This window comes from Camelus bactrianus, chromosome 4 (assembly GCF_048773025.1).
Source record: "Camelus bactrianus isolate YW-2024 breed Bactrian camel chromosome 4, ASM4877302v1, whole genome shotgun sequence".
NCBI lineage: Eukaryota > Metazoa > Chordata > Mammalia > Artiodactyla > Camelidae > Camelus > Camelus bactrianus.
Window position 1 is genome coordinate 37,290,789 of NC_133542.1, and position 16,060 is coordinate 37,306,848.

Sequence of the window (16,060 nt, forward strand, 5' to 3'; positions counted from 1 at the left end):
CTTCAGCTGAAAGGACAGCTTGGGTGCCGATTCAGCTTCATGTGAATTCTGCTTTAAATGCATATTTCAGACCCTAATCCTCAGATTAGAGGTAGCATCTTCTATTGGTCGTGTCTCCCCATTCAGGTTGTAAACAATCTGAGAGGGAAAGGGCAGCTTTTTGTATTTTCTCAGAAGTATTTTTTGTTTTTACATTCTTCCCAGGGACAATTAAAATACTTACTGATACAAAAACACTTTATAAATGATTGCTTGATTTTTCTTTCAGGGGATGACCGAAATATTGAGGAGGTTTATGTGGGCGGAAAGCAGGTGGTTCCCTTTTCAAGCTCAGTGTAAGACCCCTGCTTCTGCGAGTTCTCTTGGGATGACGTGGTTCTGCGTCTCCCTTGTGCCCAGGCGGAGTTGGAAAGTCAAAACGTAGTACCTTTTCTTGGAATGACTATCTCCTTCTGTGTCTAGTTACAGTACTCACTTGACAAATCGTTGGAAGGAAGTTGTGCTAATTCTCAACTCTCTGGTTGGGAGGATTAAAATTTTTTCCTTTTTGAGCTGTTCAGATTTACTTTAAAGCTCAAACATAAGGGAATGTTATTGCTGGTGGTGTTCTGATGATGAGATTTAAATAAATCTATTTCACATTTGGAAATGTGGAGAGAAGAGATATTCCTATAAGGCTAGATATTTTGAGCTAATAAATGTGAAAATTAGAAAACAGAAAATGAACCAGTGAGTATATTTTTATGAGAGAAAAAGACTATAAACAAATGTTGGAAAATCACTTCAGATTGTGTTTGAAAATTATATACTGAGCATACTAATTTAAAAAGAGAACTTGTTGAATTTTAAAATGTGCTTCTAGATTGACCTTGTGTTCTGGAAATTTGAATTTAACAGAATTTGCATTTCAGAGACATGTTATTGTTGTGCTTTGCCTTCTTTGGGGATGAAATGTCAGAAATTGAATGCCACATGCTTTCTTAATATAGTTCTGTGCTTCAAAGTGTTTGACAGAAGTTGGATATTAAAGATTTAAAGTCTCTTAGGAATATTATTCACATAACTACGTGCCATAAATAGCTGTACTTCTGTGTACTTTAAAAATCACCTTAATGTATAACCGTGTGATGCTATTATTGCTTCAGTTTTGTTAGAAGAGAAACAAATCCCATACTCCACTCTTGTGTAGACCGGAGCCTTCATAAACTGGGGCAAATCCTAGGCACCCAGGAGCTGTCACTACTAAAGGGAAGGGTGTCACTGCAATGACATATTCTCCCCAAGAACTATGCCATAGTTGCTGGAAATTTCATACACAGATGTCAGCCTGTCAGTACTTTAAAATGAAGGACAAATCCTATTAGACAAATATTATTAAAAATCTTTAAACGTTGCACTGTACATTGTACATTGCATATTGAAAGCACTCTATTTTTCAATTTTCCCCTTTTGTCTCTTTAATCCTTAATAATTTTCAGGACATTAGAATTTTAGGATAATGAAAAATACATAGATGTCCCACTAATGTTTATATTAATAGGACTTAATCTGTAGTAGACATCTGGGAGCAGTAAACAAAGCAAAGAGTGTTTTTATGCTTCCTGGCTAGTATAATATGCTTTCCCATAACCTGGAATTAAAGACAAATTATGACTTCATGATAAATCCTTAAAAAGTACTGATGTGAATGTTATTTAAGTATTAATTTAATTCCAAGTACTATAAACCAACAAGGAAAAGGAGTAAATTTTCTTAATGTAACACTCACACCTAGGGCTTAGGTTAGGGTGTAGTGCGACTCCTACTATCACCTCACAGTAGAGAACTTCACGTAATGCAGCTAACTCCCTAGCTACAGAACTCAGAACAAAACTCCTTCCTGGGTACTACAGATTTTATTCTCACATAGTCATGCTAATTCAGCAGTAATTTACTGAGTCCCTGGTGCCCTCCCGGGGAAGCACTTTTAGATTTGTGTATACACTACACTTAAAGATGGAACAAATTTTAGGTCTTAAAAAAAAAAACAACAACAACTGAGTTTGTGTGTGGGGTATTAATTAAGTAACTCAACTTAAATAAACCCAGTCTCCAGTCTCTGTCTATTTCCAGAATTTCTAATTCCTCAGCCGTGTCTAAGATGTCCCGCTGAATTTCTCTCCATTTCTTTATAGTGTCGGCAGGTGTTTTCTGCTCTATCTCCCAGTCCCTGACAAGGGAAATTTGTTACCTGGAGTCTAACCCACACGAGTGGGCCTAGGAACCTGGCTGACATGTGCAAGATCCACTAATAGGCAGCAGCTATTCCAGGCCTTTGCAAGATCCTATGCTTTTCCCTTCCTTAAGGGTGTAACATTTTGATACATCAGTTTTCATTTAGATTTAGGACTCAAATGCAGTCAACATAGATAAGTGTAGCATCAGAAGCTATGGAAGAATGGCCATATACAACTAATCTGTCAAATGTTAAATTTAGTCCTGATAGTATGTTAAAACCTGAAATATCTTTTCTAGTAAAAATAGAACGTGTTGAAATGTTTATATGTACTTTTATCTCCCTGAATCGCTTATAACTTAGGTGTTTTATTTCCCCAAGTGCAGTGTTGCTGAATGTTGCATGTGCTTTCTGTGGTACTGCAGGCACTAGCCATACACGTGCCCAGATGTTCTGCACTTTGAAGTGTTGCCTTTGCTTCATGTAAATTGACTTTCTGAATTGCAGAGAGGCAGTATTCCAAGCCAATCCTATTTGTCACTTTATGTTTGAATATTTTGCTCTCTGACAGGAAAGGAAGAATTAAAACTTCTTCTCAGCCCCCTCACCCTACCCTGCACTATTTGCCTCAGGTTTCATGATACTTTTAATGGAATACACTTTAACAGGTAAAAACATATTCAATAATATGGACTGTCATGCATTTAAAAATACTTTTGCAACCAGAACACAAAAGCAGGCTAATCAGCTAAGGCGAATTTAATTTTCAAAAGAAAATGAAATACAGGATTAGGACAGGAGAGGCTGTCCAGGTAACTGTAAACTGAGACTGAGGAAACTCTGTCCCTTATTTATGCTTCCAGCTTCTTCTGATTTAATTGTCAAAGGTTTTAGAATCCAAGGGAGTATCTCGGAGTAAGCTCCCTTCTTGCCAGGAGGTCTTTCTAAATTGACATTGTGAGTGCTGAGCCCCACCGTATCTCTTTTTCATTTCTGTGAGAATTCTGTACCGTCAGGGAAGAAAGGCGGTGGGGAAGCACCTCTGTTATGCTTAGCTGATGTGAAGTGTGCCCTTGAATAGCCCTGTTGGCAGCTACGGGTGAGATCTCAGAAGGGAAACATAATGGCTGTGAGATCCAACAATGTACTTTGGATCTTCACTCCCTTCCAGACTCTTCTTATTCCTAATCTTTCATCCCAGAATCAGACATAAGGAAAGCTTTAAAGGCAAGCTGGGAAGCACATTTTATCAGTCCTACCTTGTGCTATACATGGAAGATGTCCCAAATTGGATGCTTTTGTAACCTAGTGGGCAGAGATAATGCTGCCAAAAACATTCACATGTTTAAAAAGTGTTCTGAGTTATTATGAGGTGGACTAAAAAATGTGTTACGGACAATGTCTTGAAGTAATTTTCAAATTTGTGAATTGCTGTGAAATTTTAAGGTGTTTCTTTTACTTTGCAACTTCAGGTCTACTTAGCCAACTTTAGGTATGACTTTGGACCCTGATTTTTTTTTAATGTCTCTAAAGGAAAAGCATGGGAAGAAGTGCACCAGTGTGTGGACACTTGCTGGAAGCCCTGGCATTGGGCACATGCATGTTTTCATGCCCAGCCACCATTCCCTTCCCCTCCGACAGCCCTGAGTTTGAGAAACTAAGAGGTGAGGGGTTAGTTTGTACATCTGGTCCAAATTTAGTGAAATGCAAAAGTAGAACAGGCCATTGATAAAACTAAATGTAAATTCCAAGATGGTTTCCACAGTCTGGGGTTCAAGTGACTTGAGTAGCAGGTGTTATGTGGTGTTGATTTACCTGTTCACCTCCTGCTCAGAGGCCTGTCAGAAAGCTTTCTTTATCCAAAACCACCTTACATTGTGTTAAAACTTCTATTTGCTGCTCTTAAGAATATATCTATGTACGTATTCATGGGGACATCTTTCCTCAATATTTGTATGATTTGCTTATTGTTCTGTGCTGAGTGAGCTCCTTTGTGATTCAGACAAAAATAAATGAGATTTTTGTGTTTACATTTTTTGTTGTTGTGAGTTCTGTCAGTCTGATAGAAGGGGGATTAATCTTATAATGTTTTTCTTCTTTTAACGTGAATTTAAAAAGACAGACAGGGTCAACTGTATAGTGACAGATGGAAACTAAATTTTTGGTGATGAGCATGCTGTAGTGTATACAGAAGTAGAAATATAATGTTGTACACATGGACCTTATGTAATGTTTTAACCAATGTTATTGCAATTAAGAAAAGAAATATCATAAGACTGCTTTAAAAAACCCAAAAAAGACAAAACAGAACATTTAGCTGTGGGCCAACATGTATCTGCCATCCTATAATAGTCACTGTACATAGCTCTTAAAAATTAAGCTATTGCTACAATGTTCAGCCCTTTAGAATCAGATTGCTACTGCCTTTGATTTCAGCAGAGTTGGAATTTCCTATTTTCTAAGCCACAACCCAGAGTGAGACATGCACTTCAACATCAAGAATTAGTTCACATACACACACATGTGCGTATGTATTGAAAATAAAAGTCTCCGCAAAGTAATACTTTCTCCATTTGTGATGCCCTGGGCTCTTTTCTAGTCTGTTCTATTCTATTCTCTGTAATTTTTTTTATGCTGATAGTGAGTTCCTAAATTGGTTCCTCGAACATCCAGTGGGTCGTCACCTGCAGTGTGGAAGCAGTTTCCAGGGCCTCTTGAGCTGTGTACTTTAAGTGTCCATGACTCCATTCTGTGATTTGGCTGTGACATGAATGCCTGCCTTAGACTCGTGAGGACTAAATAAAACAATAAATAGCCAGCACTTACGACAGCGTCTAGGACAGAGTGAGTACTCACTGTATGATGGTTATTATTTTGAACATGAATACAGACTGAACAGAAAGAAAAATAATTTAAAATGTATTGTTACCAGTTTTTTAGAATCAAAACCAAGTGATATTAAGGATCTCTCTGTACATAAAAATATTCTGTAAAGATTAAATCTGATTTTTTCCAGCACTACTATGTTCATTAGTTTTTATTTAGAACATGGAGCCTAAGAGAGCAGCAGATTTGGTCTATAAATTCTCAATGTTCCAAGAAACTTAATAAGCACCTTTTTTTTCTTCCTAAAAAAAACAACTTAGTCAAAATACCCAGAAGAGAATGTTCATGTGCATAATGTAGCAATAATGGGTCACTAATTTGCACATTGTGGGCACAGAGTTTGGTGACAGGCAGTTAACAGACAGATGTGAACTACTGCATGGTACTCAATTCAGGAGTTCTATAAGGTAAGGTTTAGACGTAAAATAAGCACCTGCCTGGCAAAGCAGGGCCTGTGGTAGGATGCTTTAAGACTCCACAAAGAGGCCACTTGGTTGAAGGAACTGGACACAGCAGGTAGTTGTCACCAACAGGAGAAGGATTTTTTCCAAATCTTTTTTGAAATGGGGTAAAGGAAGTATTCTCTGTTCTTTGAAGTGACAGAATGTTATTTTAAAGTGTAATTAAGTTTTTTTTCACTAATTCAGACTCATCTCCTCTTACTATCAAGGCTGCCTACACCATCACTGTAAAATTACATTAGATTTGTCATACTTCTTGTTTTTTCATGCTTCCATATTAGTTAAGTCTATATTTCAGTGTGGGAAGAGAGAAGGAGGTGGCTAAAAAAGCATTCTCTATGGCAAAAACTTTGTTGCAAAATTTTTCAATGGTAACTCAGAAAAAATAAAACATTTTGCCCCAATGTAAAAAGTGATAAAATATGGATAGATGACCTGGATTTTCTCAGGCTATCTGAGCCCTCCTCAATTGCTGGATTCTGCCCATCCCTAAAGGGAATTAAGCAAACATTCACTGCTCCATTTGTAGAAAGAGAACTCAAAGTCATGGCAGTAAAATCTAACATAAGAGAAATAAAGGCCCTAGAAGGATTACCATTTTATGCGGACAAGAGGTTCTCATACACTTGCTTGAAAACTAAAACTTACAGCTTCACTGTGAAATTAATTTCTGTCCTTTTGATTATGGACAGTCTCCAAATTGCACTTCTGTTTTACTGCTGTCAAATAAAGGCCCAACCCATAAATGAACAACCCAAGGAAGAGTTTTACTCTTGATTTCTAACGACTAAATGTGCTTCCTGAAGCACTTGAGAGAACTTAAAGAGCTTTTGATGTTTTCTTTTTCTTTGGGCAAGAGCTGTTCTATCCACACCTGAGCTGGGGAACAAATGCAGAGATAGCTTTGTGCTTGGAGAGCACTTTGAAAAGCTTGACTGAAGCACAGGGACAGGTAAAGACATGAGAGGCTTTTGTTATTTCAAAGGATAAATTAAGGGGCTCAGAAAAAGCAGCGCACATATTTTTTCAATTCATGAATACTTTCCTCCTGGCAGAATTATGCAAGATGAATCAGGCTTTGCACATTACGTATTCTGGATTAATTTATATAACCACAACAACCCTCAGTATCGCAGACACGCCCTAGCGCGGCGGTACACCGCGCATCGGGTGAGATCTCATGGTAAAACTCCGCTAGTGTGTGTGTGTGAAAGAGCAGCTCTGGAGTTTAGGTTGGTTGTGGTTGAGGTTGTTTTAAAAGCAGTGACAGATCTTTTGATGTCCAGGACAACTGTGCAATCTTTTTCAAGTGGATATTTACCATAGTTCACAGGAGGGGAAAAAAACCTATTATGTAGACATCTGTACAAAATTTTCATGTTCCCTATAAAATTACCACCCAGCTAAAATAAGAAAGAAGTCAACATAAATGCCTATAAACCCTTCATTTAATGTCACTTGTGGTACTGTAGACCACTTAACACGGCATAACTGAATCTAATGGAAATCAACATACCAGGTTGCCCTGCAATGAACATAGCTGTCCTCTTGTGCTTCTCGTGTACTGATAAAATTGAATACTTAAAATCAGTTTTTTTAAGATAGAAATTCATACTTGCAGGAAGCATAAATAATGTTTAATTAAATAATGTTTAATTTACTAATCATGAAATTGGTTAAGTTTTAAACCATATTTATTCAAGTGATACTTATTAAGTGTACACTGGATACCAGGCATAGGCTAGTTTTGAGGGTTAAAAACAATGTTCATCTCTTTGAGGAACTCAATCTGGAATGGCAGGTGAGGGGAATATGTAGACAAATCAGCATATTAAGCTCATGACAGATACACAGAGAGCTCCGGGCACTCGGTGGCGGGGGGGAAGCTGCGGTGTGCTGGGGATACGGTGGGCGGGGAGAATGGAGGGCAAAGACTGTAGTAAATGTTTTGCGAAGGAAGTAACATGTGAGCTGAGAAGAGTAAGGATTTATTTTCCGTGTGAAGACTGTCAGAATGGTATTCCAAACAGAGCGTTCGGCATGAGCAACAGCGTCATCACAAAGAACCTTATTCTCTGAAAAAAGTAAAGTAAGAATGAGGTGGACAATCCAGTGACCATATGGGTCCCTAGGGGTACTGATTCAGAATGAACGTTTCCAGGCCCTTCTTCCTAGAGACTGACTCACAGCTCTGCATTGGGGCCCACAAATGTGTGTTATGAACAAATACCTTGGTAAGGTCAGGGGCAGGGTGTAGAGAAGAGAGCCATCCTGGTGATGACAAGGACCAGGTGTGATCATACGTGTGAGATGCAGAGATGATGCAATGCCTACTGAGTCCAGAAACTGTCACCTTCATGTGCAACCTGGGTCATTAACTGTTCACTGGGCGGGTGTCTTATTAACAAACAGTGCACAGCTTCACCCTAGATGGTGGGGAAAGAGATGCCCGCAGCCATGTTCCTGCCCTAAGGGGAAACCTGGGAGGGTGAACCTGCCCATAAACATCCAGAGGCCTTTTTCTGACTCTGGGGCTGGAGACAGAGAGAGGAGGCCCTGGGCTGGGTGGCTCCCTGATCTGATGGGAGACCCCACGGTTGCTGTGGTCCTATCATTCTGCCATTTTGTGGGCTACCTCAGTATCCTTTTGTTTGTTGTCATGTTTACTTAAAAAGGGTTAAAGGAGAAAAACAAGGATGTATTTATGAATTAAGTGAAAAAAATTAATTGAATAAAGAGCATATGGGTCAATAAAAAGTCATCAGCTCGAGCAAACATGTTTACAGCCTAAAAATTCACACCTTGCAAGTGAAATCCAAAAGCTTCAGCTAAAATTTCAAATACTGCTTGAGCTACGTCAAGAACATAATGCAACCTCGCAGAAAATCCACTGAGGAGGGAATTAAATGCTTGGAAATAGAGAAGAAATTTCCCAAAGTGCATGAAAATATCAGTTATCTACATCAGAAGTATAGATGATGGCAGAAGCAGATGGCAGAAGCCTCGGAGAAAGAATCAGAAAGAACCATCTTCTCCTATCAAAGATGAATTCTTAATCATGAAGGAAAAAAGCACAAGAAAGTTGGTTAGCAGCTCTGCTGACTGAAAGCTCAATGAGCTAAACAAAGAAAATGGTCAAAAGAGACAAAAACTGGCTGACAGGGAGTTGAGATCCCAGCTTTTCCCAAATGGCTCCCCCTGTTCCACATGTAGCCCTGGGCAGAGGCCTGAGAGGGTCAGAGAATCCCGCTGGACATCAGGTCCCTGAAAAGAAGCGTTAAACTGTGAGGGCTCGGGGAGGCACCTGCAGACTTGATTCAGGTTTGTGGCAGGTGACTACCAAATGCCTACAACCACAGCAGGACATCTGACCGTTTTCTCCCTTTGAGAAGAACAATTTTGGTTTACCTTTTTAGTTTAACTGCTGTTACTTAATTAATGCTACGTTTGTTCTTACTGCCTGAAACAGTGTTTTCCAAATGTATATGGTTTAAATATAATTCTTTGAATACATTATTCCCATTTCAATTTTATTTGCTCTAGAATCAGATGGTGTTAAGTATTTTATTTTTATTGAAATAAAAAGTCCACTATACTAAACCATAATTGAGGGAGATTTGACATGGCTGGATGAAGACCTTTGAAACAGTAAAGATCATTTCTATACGCTATGAGTTTTTATTTGAAATCTATAAAAATTACTTAATATTTACATCAATAGGTTTTCATTGGTTTTAAACAGTGCCAAACCCCCCACAAAAACCTAAATAACAATACCCCTAGCTAAACTTAATAATGTTTTTTATTAGCTTAATCCTAAATGTATTGGTTATTTCAGGAGAGCTGACACTTTACAACCATTTGTTTCTTTTGTAACTTCTCATAGCCTTTATTTTGCTTAAGATATTCTTTGCTGTTCCCACTCCTGGGCATATATCTGGAGAAAATGATAACTCTAAAAGACACATGCACCCCAGTGTTCATAGCCACACTATTTACAATAGCCAAGACATGGAAGCAACCTAAATGTCCATCAACAGATGACTGGATAAAGAAGATGTTTTATACACACACGCATGCACACACACACTGGAATACTACTCAGTCATAGAAAAGAATGAAATAATGCCATTTGTAACAACATGGATGGACCTAGAGATTATCATATTACATGAAGTAAATTAGACAAAGACACATATCATAGGATATCACTTATACGTGGAATCTAAAAAAAAATGATACAAATGAACCTATTTACAAACTGAAGTAGATACACTCACAGACAGAAAAGAAATTATGGTTAATAAAGGGAAAAAGGTTGGAGGGAGGGATAAATTAGGAATTTGGGATTAACATATACACACTACTTTATATAAAATAGATAAACAACAAGGACCTGCTATATAGCACAGGGAACTATATTTAATATCTTATAATAACCTATAATGGAAAAGAATCTGAAAAAGAATAGATATATTTGTATATGTATAACTGAATCACTTTGCTGTACATCTGAAACACACTGTAAATCAACTATACTTTAAAATAAATAAATAAACAAGAATATTCTTTGCTGTTTAAGAATAAACAAATGGGACCTAATTAAACTTACAAGCTTCTGCACAGCAAAGGAAACCACAAATAAAAAAAAATGACAACCTACGGAATGGGAGAATTTTTTGCAAATTAAACCAACAAAGGCTTGATCTCCAGAATATATAAGCAGCTCATACGACTTAGTAAGAAAAAGACAAACAACCCAATCCAAAAATGGGCAGAAGACCTAAACAAGCAATTCTCCAAGGAAGACATACAAATGATCAATAGACACATGGAAAAATGCTCAATATCACTAATTATCAGAGAAATGTAAATCAAAACTACAATGAGGTATCACCTCACACCAGTCAGAATGGCTATCATTCAAAAATCCACAAATGACAAATGCTGGAGAGGCTGTGGAGAAAAGGGAACCCTCCTACACTGCTGGTGGGAATGCAGTTTGGTGTAGCCACTGTGGAAAACAGTATGGAGATTCCTCAAAAGACTAGGAACAGACTTACCATATGATCCAGGAATCCCGCTCCTGGGCATATATCCAGAAGGAACCCTACTTCAAAATGACACCTGCTCCCTGATGTTAATAGCAGCACTATTTACAATAGCCAAGACATGGAAACAGCCTAAATGTCCATCAATGGATGACTGGATAAAGAAGAAGTGGTATATTTATACAATGGAATACTATTCAGCCATAAAAACTGACAACACCATTTGCAGCAACATGGATGTTCCTGTAGAATGTCATTCTAAGTGAAGTAAGCCAGGAAGAGAAAGAAAAATACCATATGAGATCACTCATATATGGAATCTAAAAAAAACCCCAAAAAACAAAAAAAACCCAACAAAACAGAAATAGACTCTTAGACATAAAATACAAACTTGTGGTTGCCAAGGGGGCAGGGCATGGGAAGGACAGACTGGGATTTCAAAATGTAGAATAGATAAACAAGATTATACTGTACAGCACAGGGAAATATACACAAGATCTTGTGGTAGCTCACAGCGAAAAAGAATGAGACAATGAATATATGTATGTTCATGTATAACTGAAAAATTGTGCTCTACACTGGAATTTGACACAACACTGTAAAATGACTATTACTGAATAAAAAAGTGTTAAAAAAAAGAATATTCTTGCTGTTTAAATATTTCTAAATTTTATGAAGTCCAAAAAATCTTCATTTAGTAAAAAAAATTGCATGTGCTCCGCTGCCAGCAAGCAGCCATTGCTGAACTGTCCCTTACAAAAGGTGACAGTCTTTTCTTCACATAAGATGCTCTACTGTGACATCCTATCCCCGCCATCACAGATTGGCCAAGTATTTGTATTTGATCCAAGCTTGACCAATCCAGTGATCTCTTCCTAGAATTAGGATTCAGGACCCAAATAAACCAAGTGGGTTTGTCACTGGATCAGTAATGACATTATAGTCAGAGGCTGAGTATATATTCCCACTTGGGAGTCACGGGGCCCAAAAGAGGAAGCAGATTCAGCCTGTAGAGAGAAGCAGAACAGGGCAGACTTGTGCAGAGAAGCAAAGACAAGGGACCACATGGCCCCTGAGAAGGAGAAAAGCTTTTTTGGCCCCTTGATATCTTTTTTACTTTCAGTGAAGGCTCCCAAAAGGCCTGTGTGTGCTTCCGGTTCCCCTCAGATTCATAAGATTTAATTGTATTAAATCCTCTTTGGCCTTCTTCTTCTTCTTATTTTTAAAATGTAATCATGCAACTCTTGAATAAAGACCTGCCTACCATTAAAATGGAATTTTAAAATTCCTTCTATTACCCTGGCAAATATTTCTTAAGGCCCATATGGTGGTTGGGGAGTGGGGGGTGGGCATCAGGGGTATGTATTTTCTGCCATTCTGACAAGTTAGAGTGAAAAGTCTTCATTGGTGACTTGATATAAGCCTCTGTTACCAGACTCAGTTGGTCTGATTACACTGTTGGTATTCTTTATGTTTCCACTCAGTATCTATGAAATAATTCTCTGCACTTAAATAGCTGCCACCTCCTGCCTACTACTCAGTTACATACCAACAGTAGCTGAATGTCTTTTTATCAGTTTATGAGAGGAGGGGACAAGTGATTTATGCAGTGGACTCTGTCCTCTTGGATAGGGTGGCACCAGTTGTCCCAGAGATAGGACACGCCAACCACTTTTTTCCACTCTGAGAAAGAACAGATTTTCCTGACTTCCTCTTTTACTTTTCTTTAAAATGTTAAATATAAAACTAAGATTGAGATGCTAACATAGCAAACACAGTGTATGCTTTGTCAGGAACAAAGAAATTTTCCTCTACCCTTCTAGGTTCTTCTGGCTGGTCCAAAATTAAATTGGCATGACACAGATTAACCGGAGAAAAATCAAAGAAAAAGTTCAGTAACATGTATACATGGGAGAGAGCCAGAAAAACTGAGTAACTCGCCAAAATGCAAGAATAAATACAATTATTTCAAGGTGAATGAAACTGGCCTTTTGGTACAAGAGATAAATTGGCACCTTTGGAATATAAATTGAGATTGCAAGCAATCCCGGAAGGTGGAGGTAATGTTTAACCAGTGCACCACCTAGTGGCCAAAGATTGAACAGACAGCTCTGTGAAACAACCAAGGTCTCCCTCCAAAAGAACCAAGTTGCAGAGGCAAAAAAGAGGCTAAATTAATTCTATCTTGATACCCAGAATAGAAATTCATGATTTTAATAAAAGTCTAAAACAATACAACAAAATTTTCAATATTATTTTTCTAGCAGGAAGCTGGACATTATTTTTTCCCTGTGCAAGGAAATTAATAATTTCTTAGGTTACACCCAGATTCTGTAATAGGCCAAGCATAAAGAAAACTATATTCTTAATGCAAACAAATACCATTTACTTACTGTCCTTAATGAGGACAATTTCACAAGGAAAAAAAATGAAACAAAATTATGAAATCCCAAATGGCTTGCTTGAGTTACTTAAGTCCTTAGAAGATAAAAGGCAAAGATTTGCCCATCAGAAAAGGAATCTTGCTTGTGGAAATACTGCAAAATGATGAACTTCCATGGGTATAGTAAAGTTGGCTTAAGAAGTGAGAATGCAGTACAAACTGTTTTACACATTCACCATAATAAAATTCAACGACATTGCTTATGGTTTGGTCAGTTTAGACACATGACTCAAATCATAAAGTTTGCTCTAACTTAGGCAAAGCAACTACTAATAAAAGGCACCAACCCCTCTGCCAGAATTAGACAGTCAAATGAAATCATCAATCAGCAGGGAAATGGGGAAATGGTGTAGTAACGGTCCCAAGAAGGAAGCTAAGAGACAAGGGCTAGAAACTTAGAATCTCAGATTTGGAAGGAAACTTTAAAGATCATTTTGTCCAAACAGCTCACTGATGCTTGAATTCCTTGTTTAAAATCTCCAACAATGAATACCCAACGTTGCTTAAGCCCTGAGAGTGATTGGGAGCTCAAGGCTATGTCATTGGAAAGAGCTCAAAGCTTTTTCCATTCCTGGACCACCAAGTTGGAAAACCCTCTCTTGAACAGACAAAATCTTGCAACCTCTTACTCCACCCCATTCCACTGGTAACCCTTACAAGAACAAGTCTAGTCCATTTGCCTGTGACAGTCTTCACATATCTGAAGATACCTACTATGTTCCACTGAAGCATGTTTTTCGCCAGATGAAGCATTCCCAGTAGTGCATATCTCACCATTTCCCATCATTAAGGCCTCCTCTCCCTGAACGATATCCAGATAGTCCATTACCCCCTTTAAATAAGTTGCCATGGGTTAAAGGTAAATTTGTAATTTTTTTTTAAGCAAAGAAAGATACAAGTATCAAATCCTTAACTCAGGACACTTTCTCAAAGTACGCTCCCCAGGACACAGGTTCTGGGAGATGCTTCATGAAAAAAAAGTTATTGTGGCCAAATAAATTTGGGAAAAATTACATTCTTTATCTACATCCCCTTTCCCCTGAAGATTCACGATTTATAGCAGCACATTACTGATACTGAGTTACTCAATATGGTTGGGAAGGTGATTCTGTGGCTTAGTTTTGTCTGGCTTTGTTTTACACATTATCTCCAAAATTATTAGGCCACAGAACCACCTTCCAGTCATTTTTCTCCAGAAGATATCAGATATCTATTATTATTCCACTTTTTTCTTTTTCTTTTTCTTTTTTTTTTAAGATACAAGACTTCAATCCATGGAGGCTATGACCGTTTTTTGGTATTTGACCACATGACACTATAGACTCATACTGAGCTTTATTATATACCTGAACTTTTCATTCTCTTTCATACTGCTAAGTCATGCATTTTCTCATCATTAATTTTCTTAGTCATTGGAGTTTTCGATCCAGCTGCTGGACTTTTCCTCTACCCTTACTGAATTGCATGGTGCTAGAGTCAGTCCACCTTTTCAACCTATTAGTCTTTGGATCCAGAACTTATTATGCCCACCAGCTTTGTACCATCTTCAAGTTTGATGAGCCTACTTCCTTCCAACCACAGCAGGCAGTCACCAGACTTATTTCATCTTTATAACCTTGTTATTAGTTGATGATACTTTGAAAGTGATGGTGATTGAGAAGCAATATTAATCCCATTTATTGAAAAAAAAAAAATCAGGTGGCTAAGCTAGTCTCCAAAGATGGACCTTAATGAACCAGGCCTTTGTATAGTACTCGTACACTGAATCTGGGCTGGACTTTTGACTCACCTTGACCAACAGAATGCAGCAGAAGTGATGCTGGTTCTGGGCATAAGCCTTTAAGAAGTCTGGAAGCTTCTGCTCTTCTGCTTTTCGGGAGCCTTAAGCCACAATTTAAGAAGTCTGGCTAAAGAGACCTATTAAAGAGACCATTTGGAATGACCACATAGAGAGGGCACATGGAGATGAAGAAGTCCTTAGATTACATGGAGAGAGTAAGAAACAGCTTCTCCAGCATCCCAACTGAGCCTTCCAGTCATCTCTGCAAGATGCCATATATGTAAGCAAACCAGCCTGGATGTTCTAGCTATATATACTTCTTTGTTTGAACTGCTGGTTGGCACCAGGGAACACCCTGATTTAGGCTCAAACTGGTCCAAAATTTCAAGGTCTCTCTTTGGCTTGTCACTGACACGTTTCTCTAGATTTCTGTTTTTATGATCACATATAAGCTGTTCACTCTCAATCATATGCAAATCCACATCCCATTACTAAATCAGATATATACGTAATCCTCCATACACCCCAATTTAACAGAGGGTAGAGTGACACTTCCCAGGGTGTCCGATATGGTGCTCCTTGGGAGGGAGGAACAGTTAGGGCAGCCTGGACCAAGGGTCTTCTGCCCAAGCTAAGTTGGCCACAGTTAAAAGCGTTGATATTTCAACTGTCTAGGTTAAGCATGATTTCTTATTGCCCTTTGGGTCAAGTTATTCAGCTAACAATGAATGACTGAAGTCCTCTGATTAAAGAAACAACTGACACAATAAACAGTGATGTGAATGAGGCAGACTTAGAAAGCATGTTGTGGGCAAAAATGCAAATTGGAGCACATCTAACGTCTTACTCTATTGGGATATAACCCCACGCTCAACCCAGAAAATGAATAAAGCATATTAAATTGATCTGTCTCTGCAAATTTTAAAGTGTACGACTAGCTTTGTATGTATCTCAAAGTGCTATCAACAGTGCCATTCAGCCCAATTATAAGAATTTCACAGGCATCTTGCTGGGACAATAACTGAAAACAATGTCAACTATTTTGCTTTCCTAAAATTACTGTATCTTCAGGTCAACAAAAATGTTTTCACATTTACTAATTCATGTTTTTCCCCCTGGTCCATCAAGAGAAGAATCATGCATACAGTCAGCCCTGCATATCTGAGGATGTGGAACCCCGGGGATACAGGGGACCGACTGTACTAGCCGTTTTATATAAGGGAC

The 16,060-nt window shown here is 38.2% G+C and overlaps 1 protein-coding gene and 1 long non-coding RNA gene across 6 annotated transcripts in view; one reads left to right on the forward strand and one right to left on the reverse strand.

The window, feature by feature from the left end:
* The window catches only part of GDA (guanine deaminase), a 91,711-nt gene extending 87,466 nt beyond the window's left edge, over positions 1-4,245 (forward strand). For all 3 annotated transcript variants that reach the window (XM_074361700.1, XM_045515121.2, XM_045515122.2), the window contains one exon: positions 269-4,245. In XM_074361700.1, the coding sequence (XP_074217801.1) occupies positions 269-339 (71 nt within the window). In that variant the 3' untranslated portion in view covers positions 340-4,245. The remainder of the gene's footprint in view (positions 1-268) is intronic.
* Positions 1-16,060, reverse strand: part of LOC141577458 (uncharacterized) — an 86,527-nt gene that overhangs the window by 36,014 nt on the left and 34,453 nt on the right. The gene's annotated exons all lie outside the window — the stretch shown is intronic.